Source organism: Tenrec ecaudatus, chromosome 13 (assembly GCF_050624435.1).
Source record: "Tenrec ecaudatus isolate mTenEca1 chromosome 13, mTenEca1.hap1, whole genome shotgun sequence".
NCBI classification, from domain to species: Eukaryota; Metazoa; Chordata; class Mammalia; order Afrosoricida; family Tenrecidae; genus Tenrec; species Tenrec ecaudatus.
The window spans coordinates 7,833,666-7,849,644 of NC_134542.1; the positions used below are offsets into that span (position 1 = coordinate 7,833,666).

Below are 15,979 nucleotides of genomic sequence, written 5' to 3' on the forward strand. Positions count from 1 at the left end.
ACAGATTCCTTGGCCTTTTCCTGATGAATGCAGTTTTCACTTTCTTCCTAATAAGCCCCCGTGACTGTCCCGCAGCGTTCTATCACTATCACTCCTTTGGGACTCCCAAACGGTCACTTCTGAGCTGAGCTCTCTGCTTTGAATTTAATTGGTCCAGTGGATTCCCGAGGAAGCCAGGCTTGCCCAGGGCCTCGTGTGGGAAGACACTTATGGCGAGAAGATACAGGTACGGACAGCTGAGAGAACTCGTCTGCGGTCATCCACTGATCTTGTTTGGAATAAACCTGTGTAGACATGAACTGGAACCCTAGCAGCGGTACTTTTCAGGGGACCCTCATATTACAGACTCAGACAACTCAGGCTTTGGGAACACCGCCTCTGCTCTGAGAAGCCCAAGCTGGCCACCTCTACAGGGATGTTAACACCTTTAGGAAACCTACATGCACAGACATGGGGATTGTCAGCGTTACATGAGGTAATGCACGGCAGGCAAAGTTCAGTCAGCGTGGCTCCGTTAACACACTGAGGACAGGTCCCAGCAGTTCTCTCTTCAGCCTAAATATTGCTAACAAAATAACATCCCTTAGGTGTGGTTCTCAACCTTTTATTCACAAGCAGCAATTGAATGTGGTGGGAAAAATCATAAACTAACACTGCCACTCCCTGATGGGCATAGCTGTTATTAAGTCAATTACATCTCTAGGTCTGCCTTTCTCCACCTATAAAAAGCTCATTACAAAAGCTCCTTCCAGTTCTAAAGCCCTGGAGTTTGGTGCTTTTACTCGGTTCAACAAGTCAAATTCCTTTGATTCTGAACTTATTTTAGATGAACACAGACATTACCTTATATAGGGTGGAAATTTTATTTGCTAAAGGTTTTAAAAACTGTCTCATGAACTTCTAAAGAAATGCTGGAGAAAGTGTTGTATGTATATTACAGGCAAGAAATTCAATGGAAAACACTTCAGTGACATTAATTTAGAAAAAATCCAAAAGCAAATATATTTCATTAATGTTAAATCAAGCACTCTTTTTAACCCCAATTTCCGTAACTTTGCCCCCTGCGTGAGTACACGTGCAGCATCGGAAAGATACACTCTGCCAAACCTCTTTGTAATTAATGGTTACAGTGCCTGTGTCCCACAACAAAGCCTGTGAGCCAAAACCTCTAAAAAAAGGAGTTTTTATCATTTAAAACCTAATCTTCAACTTGGAAGGTAACTTTGAGCCTATAGGAAAGGGCAGAATTGCCCCCGTGGGTTTTCCAGACTGTAATTTTTTTATGGGAATAAAAAGCCACATCTTTCTCCCATAGATATGGGAAAATATATCATAAACAATCACTTACTAAAGTAACAAAATGTCTGACTAGTCACACTACATGGAATACAGTGTATACATGAGCTTAAAGCAGGTCAAGTTTTACAGTCCACTGAGTTCTTGAAAAGAAATACACCTGGTTCCATTTTCACAGAATTTTGGACTTTGCAATTGCAGTGAATGGGCTGTGGACACGCATCATTTCTTTGTGACTAAGACCCAAATCTCTCCTCCCTTTTGATTTTTCCCAATGCTCTTTATTTCCAATTGCCTTGCAGCTATCTCAAACTCAACATGCCCAAGAAGATTATCTCCAAGCTTTCAAGATCTTCTTGTTGATGCTGAGGTATCGTCAATAATTTGGTCCTTTTAGCTATAACTCCTAATTAGAAGGATTATCATTCTGGACTCCATTCCTCTGGTTACGATCCCACTGTGGAGAGTTTTCTGCTGAGAGTACTAAGGTAGAGCTAAGTCCCGGCCTTGTACATAGATCAAGAGGCAGTTGTAGGAACAGAACAAGGGAACACTGTGTGGCTTAAAATCAGGAAAGGTGTGCATCATTATTCAATCTGTGTGCTGAGTAAGTAATTAGAGAAGCTGCATTGTATCAAGAAGAATGCAGCATCAGGATCGGAGGGAGGCTTATTAACTAACAACCAGAAACATGCAGATAACACAACCTGCTTGTGCAAAGTGAGGAGGACTTGAAACACTTTGATGAAGATCAAGGATTGCAGCCTTCGGTGTGGATTACAACTCAATGTAAAGAAGACAGAATCCTTACAACGGGGCCAATGGGTCTCAAAAAATAAAACAAACAAACACACTGCCATTGAGTAGGTGCTGACTCACAGTGACCCCACAGGCAGGGAGAAATTGCCCGATTTTCCAAGATTATAATTCTTTACAGGAGTAGAAAGCCTTGTCTTTCTTTAGTGGACCAGCTTGTGATTTTGAACTGAAGAGCTTGTATCCACTACAGGACCAACATGTATCCACTACAGGACCAGGGCTCGTAGGTAACACTATGATCAATGGAGCAAAGATGGAAGTTGTCAAGAACTTTGTCTTGCTTGCATCCACAATCAATGCTTGTGGAAGCAGCAGTTAAGAGATCAAATGACCTATTGCATTGGGTAAATCTGCGGCACATGACCTTTTTGGTGTTGAAAAGCAAGGATGTTATTTTGAGGACCAAGGTGTGCCTGACCTAAGCCATACTTTCAGTTGCATTATATATATATATATATATATATAATTCATATAAAATATATGAAATTTGGACTCAGAATAAGGAAGAGCAAAGAACTGGTGCATTTGAATTGTGGTGCTGGTGAAGATTATTGGACTGCTAAAAGAACAAACAAATATCTTGGAAGAAATAAAGCCAGAATGTTCCTTAGAGGCAAGGATGGTGAGACTGTCTCATGTACTTTGGACATGGTATCAGGAGAGATCAGTCCCTGGAGAAACACATCTTGCTTGGTAAAGTCCAGGGGAGGGAAAAGAGAATGGCCCTAGTAAGACGGACGGACACAGTGACTGGCAACAATTGTGAGGAGGGCACAGGACTGGGCAGTGCACTGCCCTGTTGTTCACTGGGTCACTCTGAGTTGAAACTTCCTGATGGCTCCTAACAACCCCTGACCTTCATACAGGGTGTGAGATAAGCCAGACTCCTAGTTTCCTTGGAGGCGTCTTTAAACTCTACTAGAGGGTCTGACTTAAGATACTTCCCTTCCTAGGGGGTTTGGTCTGCTAAAAGACAACCACACCTCCCTCAAAGCTATCCATGTCTAAGAGCCATCGGGGACGCAGAGAGAAACTGCAGGACCACGTGGAAGAGCATGTCAAGATCTCTGTTTGAAGCGGTGGGCTCTGCCAAGACCAGATGCATCAGAGACTGCGGCATGGAGACTCAGAGGAGCACTCCTAAGAATCTGGGTTCCTTCTGCTCCTCTGGCCTCAGACAGTGAGAAATAGCAAAAGGAGGACTGGCTTCCTGGCCCAAGGGGGTAAAGGCCAAAGCAGCAACATGGTGGAGGCTGAAGACCAGACAGACTTGGCTTCGGGATGAGGAGAGCTGTTGTTGTGAACCAATGCCTGCACCTTTACTGTTTGCTGATCCTGACTTGTGGTAACGCACTAACTTTCCTAGTAAACCCCCTTAATTATGTGTATTTCTGGGAGTTTTGTGTGGCCATTGCAACGGATTACCGAGCCCAGCAAAGCATAGAAAGAGAATGCAGTAGAAGGAAAGGTTTGTGTCAGAATAATTAAAGAAGGGTGGCATGTCTGATTCCTGCCTCTGGGCAATAAGAAAGTCCATCGCATCACCGTTACCCACAGGTGCTGTGGGGGCTTCCACAGTGGCAGGATACCAATGGATGCTGTTAGTCCCCTTCTCAATTGTATTAGGATTATTTTGTTTACAGGTTTCCCAGTCCCTCATACTTTTTATTACTAAACCCTACCCTCTCACTGATCTCCAGGGCCCTAAGTTAAAGCAACAGTACAGTAATAAAGATATAAATGTCTAATGCTGTTTAAATTTCCTTATAAGGTCAATTGTTTGTATCAAGGGACATATTTCCTTATAGAAGTCTTATTAAGGTTACCATGATGGTTCATAAAAACCTGATCTACCCAAACTATGATTTATTTTAGAAATGCAGAGGCTAATCAAGCTTGGCCAAATATGATCCTCATTCAGAAAGGCCAGTGAGTGGCTGGGAAGTTCTTTGTACAAGGCTTTAGGCCAGAGGGTATTAGGCAAGGAGAAATACCAGGTGTGCTCTTACATGTGATATTTCTCTCGTTTTGTATGTGATACATCACGTGCACATGTTCAAATAGTCACTATAGGAGATTTCATTCCTGAGTGCTATAATTTTACCAGGATGAAATCAGTCCTTCATAAAGAGGAGAGTGAGGGTGTTGAGAGAAAATGGCTCCAAAGACCTGTAAGTACAGTTAACTACAGACAGTTAACTACAAAGCAGAAAAGATGTCTCCTATAAAAAAAAGTTGGCTCCTGACACATTTTAAAAACTATTATCCAATTCCAAGCCTGTAGCATTAGTTCAGAAGAGCAGATGGTGAATACAATGCACAGAGGTGGTTGCTTACACGGGAACCTCTGGCTCAAAGGCGTCCTAAGGTGGTGTGTGATCATGCAGAGATTTGTGTGTGTCTCTGAGAGACTTCTGTTTCTAGCAGAAGCAGAGCACGAATGTACTAGTGAGTTAAACTAACCACGAAATGCAGAGCAGACTGCTGAGATAGCATTCTGCAAAGGGATGTGAAATATTGCTATGTAAAACATTCCCTTAAAAGTTTCCATTGTGAATCTCACCAATTATCTGAGAAATGTCTCTTTTGTGTGTCTCTGAGAAGTTATAATTCTTGATGAAATTAAAAATTAACATTTGATGTTTGCTCTATTGCATGTACTGGTTTGTAGCCCTGTGACTAGGATCCTGTAACTAACTTAATTCTCTTCAGAGCTAGCAAGCAGGTTTTTCTTTTCAGCAAAATCTCTACCACTCCAAAAGAATACTCAAATTGCTTTGCTAGGATTAAAAAAGAGATAACATAAAAAGTGATTATAACTGTAGTACATAAAACTCTCTATCATTTTTGCTTAGCAACTGGAAACCATAAAATAGTTAAAACATTAAGAGTTCATGAACCGAAGAATTACTGTAACCCAAATGAAGACTGAGCATGATGGTGGGACAAGAAGAAAATAAAAGGAAATAGAGGAAAGAGCTAAGAGGCAAAGGGCGTTTATAGAGGTCTAAATAAAGGCATGTACATATGTAAATATATTTATATATAATAAGGATGGTGAAATAGATTTATGTGCATATATTTATAGGTTTAGTATTACGGTAGCAGATGGACATTGGCCTCCACTCAAGTACTCCCTCAATGCAAGAACACTTTGTTCTATTAAACTGGTATTCCATGATGCTCACCTTCCCTACACGATCACTGAAGACAAAGCGGGTGCATAAGCAAATGTGAAGAAAGCTGATGGTGCCTGGCTATCAAAAGATATAGCGTCTGGGGTCTTAAAGACTTGAAGGCAAACAAGGGGCCATCTAGCTCAGAAGCAACAAAGCCCACATGGAAGAAGCACACCAGCCTGTGTGATTACCAGGTGTCGAAGGGATAACTATCAGGCATCAAAGAACAAAAAATCATATCACTGTGAATGAGTTGGAGTGCGGAATGGGGACCCAAAGCCCATCTGTAGGCAACTGGACATTCCTTTACAGAAGAGTTGTGAAGAGGGGACGAGCCAGTCAGGGTGCGATGTAGCAACGATGAAACATACAAACATACAAACCTCTAGTTTCTAAATGCTTCCTATCCCCCACTATCATGATCCCAATTCTACCTTACAAATCCAGCTAGACCAGAGAATGTACAGTGGTACGGATAGGAACTGGAAACACAGGGAATCCAAGATGGATGATCCCTTCAGGACCATTGCGGAGAGTGGCGATACCGGGAGGATGGGTTAGAGAGGGGGACCAATTATAAGGATCTACATATAACCTCCCTGGGAGACAGACAACAGAAAAGTGGGTAAAAGGAAACGTCAGACATTGTAAGATATGACAAAATTATAATTTATAAATTATCATGGGTTCATGAGGGAAGGGGGAGCGAGGGGGAAAATGAGGAGCTGATGCCAGGGGCTTATGTGGAGAGCAAATGTTTTGAGAATGATGAGGGTAACGAATGTACAAATGTGCTTTACACAATTGATATATGTATGGATTGTGATAAGAGTTGTATGAGTCTCCAATAAAATGATTAAAGAAAAACCAGAGTTCATGAGCTGAGTACAGCTGTCAATCTAAGGGATAGTGTTTCCTCAGAGATGTTCTGGAGTTCACACCATCATATATAACTTTATTCTAATAGTCACTGGGACCCACAGTTAGCTACCTAACAGGCAGCTTGTGTCAGAGGCAAAGGTGATCCAGCCTAATTCTATGTGAGCAGTTTAAACTCACAGCTCAGATTCAGATACTCCCTTCCCGAAGAGGAGCGCATACTCTGTGCATTCACACCAGTGAAGATTTGGTCCAACCGCATGGCCATTTCTATCCAATGCCCCATCCCAAAGGACTTCGGTGGGGCAGAGCTTATGCCTGTCAAATTCATGAAGCACTACAGCAGAGGATGGGAAGATGGTGCAGCATTTGTCTTTCTGACAATTCCAGTAACATGAAAGCAGCGTGTGAGGTCAGAGGGGAACAGTGTCGCTAAAGGGCTGTAAGGAGGTGCGCTCAGTGGCCTACACGTGCTTCTTCAATGACATTGCTCAGTGGGAGAGCCTCCAGAGCAGATCAAAAGCAGAAATCAAAGATGCAGAAGCTACTCACATTATAGCTGCTCTTTTTAAAAACAAAAAGGAATGTGGCCTGTGCTTGGAAGATATTTATTCTAGAAGATATAATACATTAAGTAACTTTTTTTAAAAGACAAGAAGTTTAGTCTGTCTTTGTAATAATTCAGTCTTTGTAAATCCTGAAAATGATTTTTTAAAAGTTGGCCAAATGAAACAAAAATCAGAGTTACTAAATGAATGAAAAAATTCCCTAACATTAGAATGCGTAATCAATTAGTTCTAGACATTTCTCTCTTCTCCATCCCTACCCTGTCTACTTTGCTGAAACACAAGTTTGCTGAATCTGCTTAATGAGGGAGAAAACCCAGGGCTCCTTTGATCATCCCGTATGTTCTCATTTTTCAAGTCATACATATATACTTAATTACAGTGATTAATTAAATATGTAAAAATATAATTAAGGAGGATTACATATTTAAGGTTTCTGCAGTCTCCTACTCCAGAAGTGTTTCAACTCCTGAGATAAGCGTGTCTGAAACTTGAAGTCCTCCAGAGAACATGTGCCGGAACCAGCTCTCTCCCGGTTCTCCCAGGACAATCTTGGGATGCTCACCTTTGGGCAAGTGACTTCGGTTTGCTGGATCATGATGAGAGCTGAAGCTATGAGAGCTCCTTGCCGCACATAGTTCACGGGGTCATTTGTCATGGGTTCTAACAGATTAATTGCTTCCTGAAAGGATTAAAAAACAAAACAAAACAAAAAAACTTTCAGATGACAGAGCTGAATTTCCATGTTACTCATTATATTTTATGTCAAGATATACTGATTTCTTTCATCCAACCAAGTAAATATGGCCGAGTAAACTTCACTTATAAATATAACAGTTCATAACTGGATATACATGGTCTAAATATAATGGATGTAGGTGAAATCCTCGGCTATAGGATTTCACGAGTCCCTCAATCTTGGGCTACAAGAGGTCACTACGAAATGAAGAGAAAATGGGGCCAGACTTTGATAAGCACCCATTATTTTCTAGGCACAGCATTAGGTACTTCATAGAATTTATTTTAAATAATCCAGTCAACAGTCCTAAAAGATAGGCATTAAAATCTCATTTTATAAGTAAAGAAGTTCAGAGTTAGGTTAAGTAACTTGCCCAAAGTCACACGAAGTAGCAAACTTAGTCACAGATGCCAAAATCTGTACTTTGCTCATTATGTAGCCAACTTCCTTCAAATACTAGGTGAAGTAATACTGTAGATGATATTTGCGGGTAAAAGGCAATTAATATTAAATCAAGGAGGACTAGACTTGATTTCATAGTTAAACTTTTCTAAAATGTTTACCAATACTGTCCAAAACATCAGCTCTATGAAGGAAGAGCTCTGTGGTTAGGCACGTCGAGGGCCCCTACGCACCACAGAACCTCTCTCTTCCTGTAGATTCAGGCGTATATGGAGCTTAAAAATAAAACAACTCAAACCTTGTCCACTGTATTTGTCAAGGTTTTTTTGTTGCAGGTAACACTTTGTTAGGACATTTGAGAAGGGCCATTGACAATGCCCCTGGTAAGGTACAAATGTGAGAGAGACAGAACAATGGATCACGTGCTGATTAAAGTCATTTCCCAATTCAGTGTGTCATTTATCAAGCACCCTTAGGAAGAATAAAGTGAGTCCTTTTATGGAAAACTGTTTTCCATGTGGAGTTCTTTTCCTAAAAATCAGAACGAGTGAGAGATACTCCCCTGGCTCCCAGTTAACAGAGTATCCCCTCTACCCACATGGCACTGCGCAGCGGGGGGTGTTCCAGAGTATGCACCCACCTCCCACACTCTGTAAGAAAGATACAATCAAGTCTCTCATTTAGAAGTTAAAGGACCTCTGAGGTGATGTATGTGACATAACCCCAAAAACCTGTATCTTAATGTTAAATAAGTGCTTCAGATTCTTAAGAAACAAAGCAAATCCAAAGACCTGAACTTCAGCCAGCTAGGTACTGATATCTGTATCACACATGATCCAGAAATAAAACAGACTTGTTTAGGACATGTAATAACATTTTTTCATTGAATTCACTTCTCAGAGGCTGTGTCTCAAACAGCCTTTGTGCCTAGATAGCGGGTTGAGCTTAGTGTTATCTGGGATGAAGAGTCTAATTTACATGTAACTTATGAAGGGTGAGATAAATGCCTACTACCGATCTGAGAGAGAACATGTAATAAGACAGCTAACTATATTTTTCCTTAGTTTACAGAACAGATGTGACCTGGAGAAACGAGGGAGAAAAATATCCATAAGCTGCATTTCAATGAGTTGAAACAGACTTGGAGGTAACAATAGGCCTCTGAAGAAACGGAAGATACACTGTGCATTTCTCTGTGAAACTCACGATGAACGGTTTCCAAATCGTGACCTTGCCTAATCTAGCTTTTTATTTTACCTTTTTAATAACTTAAAGACCAGTTTATCTCCTATGAGGAGGCTTTAGAAAGTTTGTGCAAAATGGCATAGAAAGAAATAGAATTTTCCCACAAACTTCCTAAGTTCCTCAATTATGTTCCAGAGGGAAACACAGTCATATGGCAATTTAAATGATCCATTTCCAAACAAGAACATCATCAGCTGAGTTGATTTTGTGGGCCGCAGGTCTTATTTCCATATACTCAAACAAAACTCACTGCCACTTAGTTGATTCCAGATTATAACAAAGCCTAATAGACATGGGGACTGCCCCTCTCTGTGAGTTTCTGAGACTGTTAACTCTTTACAGGAGTAGAAAGTCTTCCTATTGAGCAGCTGTGACATTGATGACTTCCAACTTCTGACCTTGTGTTTGGCAGCCTAACGCATAAGCACGATGCCACCAGTGCTCCTCTAACCATACACTAGCTGTGCAGATTGAAGAGCTGAAACTAACCGCTCAGTCAGAGTAGTTCTTTGAAGGAATATATATATATATATAAATATATATACATTTAAAGTAAGTGGTGCTTACAAAAAGACACTCAATGGCACCATTTCAAGGTACAGCTGTACGAGCCCCGGTTTATTCCACAGTGGCTCCTGGCCGTCAGCACAAGACAGTCCCGAGGCCCAGGGAGCTTTGAGAAGCCGGCTCAGTCTTACAGATGACTACACTTGTCCTTGTACAGCTGTTACATAAACTGTTCTGAGGGGAACAGTCTGGCGCCAGGAAGGCCCTGGGCTTCACCTTGTTTCCCGTGCCAGCACAGCAGATCCCCAGGGCCATCGCGGCTCCGTAGCGCACATGTGGGTTGTAACTCTCTGACAACAACGACACGACACTTGGGCACTGCTCAGGGGTCCTGGGGAGAGAAATTGGAGACAGTGTTATAGGTGACATATTTCAAATCAAGGAGGAAAATCTCATAGAAGTTTTTGTGTTTTTAAAGTTACAGGAAATAAAAGAGGACCACAAAAGTTAAAGTATGAAAACGTTCCATAGAATTCTATACTGATAGGGGGGAGAATCAATCTTCAACAATCACAGACTATATGCAAAGACAGAGACAGACCTCGGGCGGTGCCTGAGGGGGACGAGGGTGGAGGGAGGCAGCGAGCACATGCTCTGAGTCTGTGACCATGCCCTGGTTACTTTCCATTCTGATTCTGAATAAAGTAGTTAATTATAGAACCCTGGGTCTTCTCAAAGATGTGCAAGAGACTCAAAACCCTCAGGACTGCTCTAACAAATAAGTTTTCTAGTAGGAATAATTTGGAAGTAATCCTAATGCCAACAATGTGGAAAATCAATAAGGATTGTTTAAAAAAAAAAAAAAAGGGCAATCCCTAGACTGGAAATCCAGGTTCTAGTCCCATTTATGTGACATTAGACACATCACTTCAGCTTTCTTCCCTGTCAACAGATATAATCTGTCTTGACTGATCCCCCGCCCCCGTATACAAAACAAATGAGCAAATAACTGAAAATACAATAATAACCTATGTCCTCATTTACTGCATGCTATGATAATTTTAATAAGTTATATGAGAAGAGGTGCAATCAAAACCCATGCTCTAGCTACTGTGTTGTCTCTATTCGGGGGCATTTAGGCCATACCCAGCTAGTCAATCACTTTGGGGCCCTTTGTTCATCTGAAAAATGATGAAATAGGAGAAAAAGCACAGTAAGATCCATTTTCTGACTTTGTAATCCTCTGGCTTTGGAATATGAACCAAACATCAAGGATTTTAAATCACTGTCTATTGACTGTTAGAGGCAAAGCTTCATTACTAACACTGCTATGAAATAAAAGTAAATTTTAAGGTGATATTACACCAAAGAGGTTGTTTGAGAGTTAATAAGAAACTTGTAAACAACAGAAACATGGGTAGAGGGAGAAAGCGAATGGCGTAAGATATGAAAATAATAATTTATAATCTATCAAGGGTTCACAAGGGTGGGAGAGGTAGGGGAAATAAGAGGAGCTGATACTCAGGGCTCACGTAGAAAGAAAATGTTTTGAAAATGATGATGGCAATATATGTACAAATGTGTTTGATAAAATTGTTTTAAGAGCTGCAAGAGCCCCCAATAAAATGATTAAAAGCAAGCTTGTAACTGGTTTTACTGTCACTCTCACATCTACTATGCTAAGCACATAGCATAATTTGATAGCCAACCATTTGACAGATGAACATGCTTTGCCACCTGAATTTACTGCAAATATGAAGTCACGCATCCAGACTGCCACAGGCTGGTATGTCTTCTCTTTTTTTCACCTCCCACACACAAAAAACAAAAAACCAGCACAATGCAAGGTACCAGAGATAACTTCTATTACTTAGGAAAAGCCAACAAAAATTCAGCAAAATTCTTATTTAGATTTATTTAACCAAGTATTTTCTACAAGGCTCAAGGAATAATGGGCTAAGTATTGGTGAAGCTACAAAGCTTTGTAGTGTTTTGCATTCCTCCTTCAAGTGTAGAACTCCACTAGATCATCAGAAACATTGTGGCTGAGATGCTTTGTAAAGGTGCCGAGTCTATTCCTGAAGCTCGGCCTTCGGAGAACACTCAGAGGCCTCACAGGTCATGTCTGCACTGTGACTAGAGGATGTGTACAGTCTGGCTGACTTTAGCAGAAAGATGGGTGTGAGGAAAAGTTAGTAGATAATACAGTGTTGGTTTTGTGTACAGGGATAATGGGATACAGTATTAGAGCCAAAAACTCAGGAATATTGGGGAAGTAATTACTTAGGAGCATGGCAGGTATTCAAAGCTTTCTAATGACGGTGTCCGACCTTCCTTGTACTGTTCTGCTGGGCGCCACTGAGTACGTTCCAACCCACAGCGACCCTACACACAACAGCACAAAACATTGAGTGCGCCCGCACCAGTCTCACAATCGGTCCTGTGCTTGTCCCCACTGGCAGCCACAGTGTCAGTCCATCTCCTTGAGGACCGTCCTCTTTTTCACTGCCCTTCTACTTTACCAAGCACGATGTCCTTCTCTCGGGATTGTCTAAAGTAAGTCAGACAAAGTCTCTCCCATCCTTGCCCCAAGGAACACTGGCTGTACTTCTTCCGAGACAGATCTGTCTTTTCAGCAGTCCAGTATCGTCCCTGTACTTCCTTCAGTTTCGCCGGAGTGCCCCTCACCATTTCCAAGATTCATCTAGGTGGTGGCATATATCAGAACGTCATTTCTCTGCAAATGTGGATATAAATTCTTTGCAAATTCATTCATCTGTGGGGGCACTTAGCCTGTTTACACCTTTTGGTTATTGTAGACAGTGCTGCTATCACCACTGGGCACAGTCAGATTTAGAGTGCTTATTACAGGTTTCCGCTGTCTGGAAGTAGTATTCTATGAAACCCTTTAAAAGCAGAAATGGTATAAAATGATGACACAAATAACATTAATTTATATGGGAATTTTTTTGTACTATTCCCAGACTCCAAAAATAAAGTACCAAATCATACCAAATAAGACCCAAGACCTAACATGACATGAACGCAGAGTCCACACAGTTCAAAGCTCTGGCGGCATGAGGGTAAGATGCTGAGTACCGGTCCCCAGGGAAGGAGCTTGGCGATGCCATTCTCATCGCTCCTCTGTTAAGACCTAACTTCCTAAAAAAGCCGAATGCTAGTTTCACTTTAGCCTTTTTTTTTAGTCAAATAGAAAACCTTCGGATTTCGTTCAGCTAGAGAAAACTATGTCCATGTAGGTCTTTCATCAAAGGGGCTTGGCACACAGCAGCTTTTGCAAAGTGGAGGACACCTGTATGTACCAGTAACGGGTTTCGACACCACCCAACATTTTGAAACACCGAGTCCTGCTCATACACCGTCAACACTCAGGTATGTGGCTGTTCCATCTGATTCAGAAACCTGGTGCCATAGGGTTGATTCCAACTCATGGCCATTCCTGGCGTGTCACATTAGAATGGGGCTCCACAGGGTTGCCAAGGACTAATTTCCTGCAAGTACATCTTGTCAAACCTTTCTTCAAAGGTACCTCTGGATTGATTTGGCCGTCCTTTCTGAAAGGGCATCAAATATGTTTTTCCTTTTTAAAAAAAATTCTAAACCAGGATCCTCTTTCTCTTGAAGAGTGAACGGACACTGCTGCCACGGCTGTCCTGGTGCCTAGCGGGTGAGTCTGGAGGACAGAGCACTGCTCCAGCGGAGCCCCGAGACTGGATCTCCTATGGGAACAGAAAGCCCCATCCTCCGGCTCGTCAGTTTGAATGGCTGACCTTTCGGTTCGCAGCCCAATGTTTAACTCACTGCACCATCATGATTCTTTAAGGCACTGAAGGTCTCAGAATAACGTTTCTATTAGGGTCATGTTTGTGGTTCCTCACAAGGCACGACATTACTGGTAGCATAAGAACAATACGACTTGAATTACAAGTGTATAATTAGTTTTTAATAATAAATTTTTCTGGTTTAGAAAAATGAAACATATTAAAAGAAATTTACTAAAGAAACATCTCTAGATTTGCTGTTTTCAATAAGTTGTCTTGGCTGGAAGCTCGGGGTCATGTCAGCTACCCTCTGTACAGACATTCCCCAGGCAGGAAATGTACAAGGGCACACAGGCGAGTGTCGGCCGCCTCACCCAAACTAACCACACTCAACATACTGGCTTTCTACTACAGTGCCCTTATCGAATATTTGGTGTCACCTCAACACGAAGATGCATAAGAATAAATCAAGATGATCACGTCTTTAAAATAAACTACCTTCACTGGAGAAGGAAACACACAGCCGTGTTACGTAAACAGACAGCAACACTGTTCTAAGCACTGAGGGTCTAAGCACAGGGCAGCCCCCAAGCAGGCCAAGGATCCTGCTTGGCTCCTTTGTGTTCCTAACAAGACTCCCACCACCAGCACAGCATGCTGGGTTCTAAGTGCCTACTGGATGCCTTAAACCAGACATGAAGGGGCTTCAAAAATGTTGTGAAGAAACATTACTAAAGGAGATTTTTTTTTTAGTTTCCCTCATACCTTTTTGAGTTTCATGGATACCATAGGAGCTCAAGCTAGAATTATATACAGGAGAGGACCCATCCCCCAGGCAGGCTATCCCCTGCCAGGCTCATGTCTCTCCCCACTCTGGTCTCTTACCCCCTACGTCCAGTCTGGCACCCAGTTGAGCAAATTCCTCCAATCTTGTGACTCCCTCCTACCTTTCCCTTTTTCCTTCAGTGTGCTGAATCAGAGAGAACATGAGCTTGGAGTCAGAAGTACATGGATTCCAATCGAGTGCAGTCATTTATAGCAGAGTGCCTACCACAAACTACTTTCTCCATAAAGCAATGATCTGCCCCACCTTCACCACAGCTGGGAGAGGTGGTATCTTGTTGCTGAGTTGACTCCTTGGAATTAGATTGCCAGGACTTTCCTCTGAGGTGCCTCGGGTGGACTTGACCCTCCAGCCTTCAGTCAGCGGTTGGGTATAGTTTTTCACCATCCAGAGCAGAATCAAAAGTCCAAACCAGTTGCTGTTGAGTCAATCCTAACTCGCAGCAACCTTATAGGACAGAGAAGAATTGCCTTACATGGTTTCCAAGGTTGTAAGCTCCTAGGGGCAGACTGCCACATCCTTCTGCCATGGAGTGTTTGGTGGGTTAGCAACCGAGTGCTTAACCACGGAGCTGTCAGAGCACCTCCCTTCGCAAGTATAATATTACACTATACTCTAATTAATCATGGAAATCTAGATGCATAACCAAAAATTTCTATCAGAACTAGAAATCTGACTAATAATATGCTGAGTTCTTACTCTTATTTTTATTAAAGGGTTTTCAAAAGAATTCATTCCTGAAGATTCATTCAAAACAGCATACAGTCCAGTCCATTGGGCTTTAAACCCAGACCCCCAGGGTCTGACCTCTAGATCCCTCACCCACTTTTGAGAGCGTGAGTGCACACAGAACACATGCCACCCCACTTGCCCTTCAGCTCCAGAAGGGCAGGGCAGTCCAGAAAACGGCTGACTCAAAGTAAAGGCTTAACTTCAAACTTATCTCTACACTTTCATCTTATTATTCCCCAATTGCTAAATAATAAACACATATACACATATATTTATGTGTATATATATACATACACTCCAGTATTCTTAAACCAATCTATGAAACTTAAGTTCTTTTCTTAGAAAAAAACATCTGAAAGAAAAAGAATTTGGACTTAGGCTTTTGTTTCCCAAAGAGCATTAAAATTCCATGAGGTTTATACAAATTTCTGCCAGGAAACATAAATACTGAGCGTCTAATGCAGAGCTTTACCTACTTGATTGCAATAAAGATTAAAATAGATCGTTAAACAACATAAACCCAAAGGCACATAAAAATTTCTTGTCTGTTTCTCAGTCTAATAACAGCTCCTGACACATTCTTTAGGAAAATACAACAACTGTTAGAGGACGAATGACAAATTCTTTAATAAAATAGCTTGGACATTCAATCTCTTCAAAAGCACAATAAAACCCTAATATTCTTATAGGTTTACTTCAGTGTTGCAGCAGCAGCTCTAAAAGGACAAAGGAACCTTTCTAAGGAACAAGTGGAATGCAAGCATCCACTGGAATCCAAGTTTCTGCCCATCCATCTCTAACTGTACACACACACAGACACACAGACACACAGACACACACACACACACACACACCCTCGAAACTCTGCCTCTTACGTCAGAGCTCACCGCACTCAGAAGTTGCAACAATTATTGCTTTGTATTATCAGTTATCTTTATCAATCCCATTTTTGTTTTGGGGGATGGAAACATTACAAACCAGCACTTAGA

General features: G+C 41.6%; 1 protein-coding gene across 1 annotated transcript in view; it reads right to left on the bottom strand.

The window, feature by feature from the left end:
- PSMD1 (proteasome 26S subunit, non-ATPase 1) overlaps positions 1–15,979 on the bottom strand; it is a 94,258-nt gene that overhangs the window by 17,470 nt on the left and 60,809 nt on the right. The window contains exons 17-18 of the mRNA XM_075530393.1: positions 9,909–10,023; positions 7,305–7,421 (exon numbers count right to left, since the gene is read on the bottom strand). Of these exons, the coding sequence (XP_075386508.1) occupies positions 7,305–7,421; positions 9,909–10,023 (232 nt within the window). The remainder of the gene's footprint in view (positions 1–7,304; positions 7,422–9,908; positions 10,024–15,979) is intronic.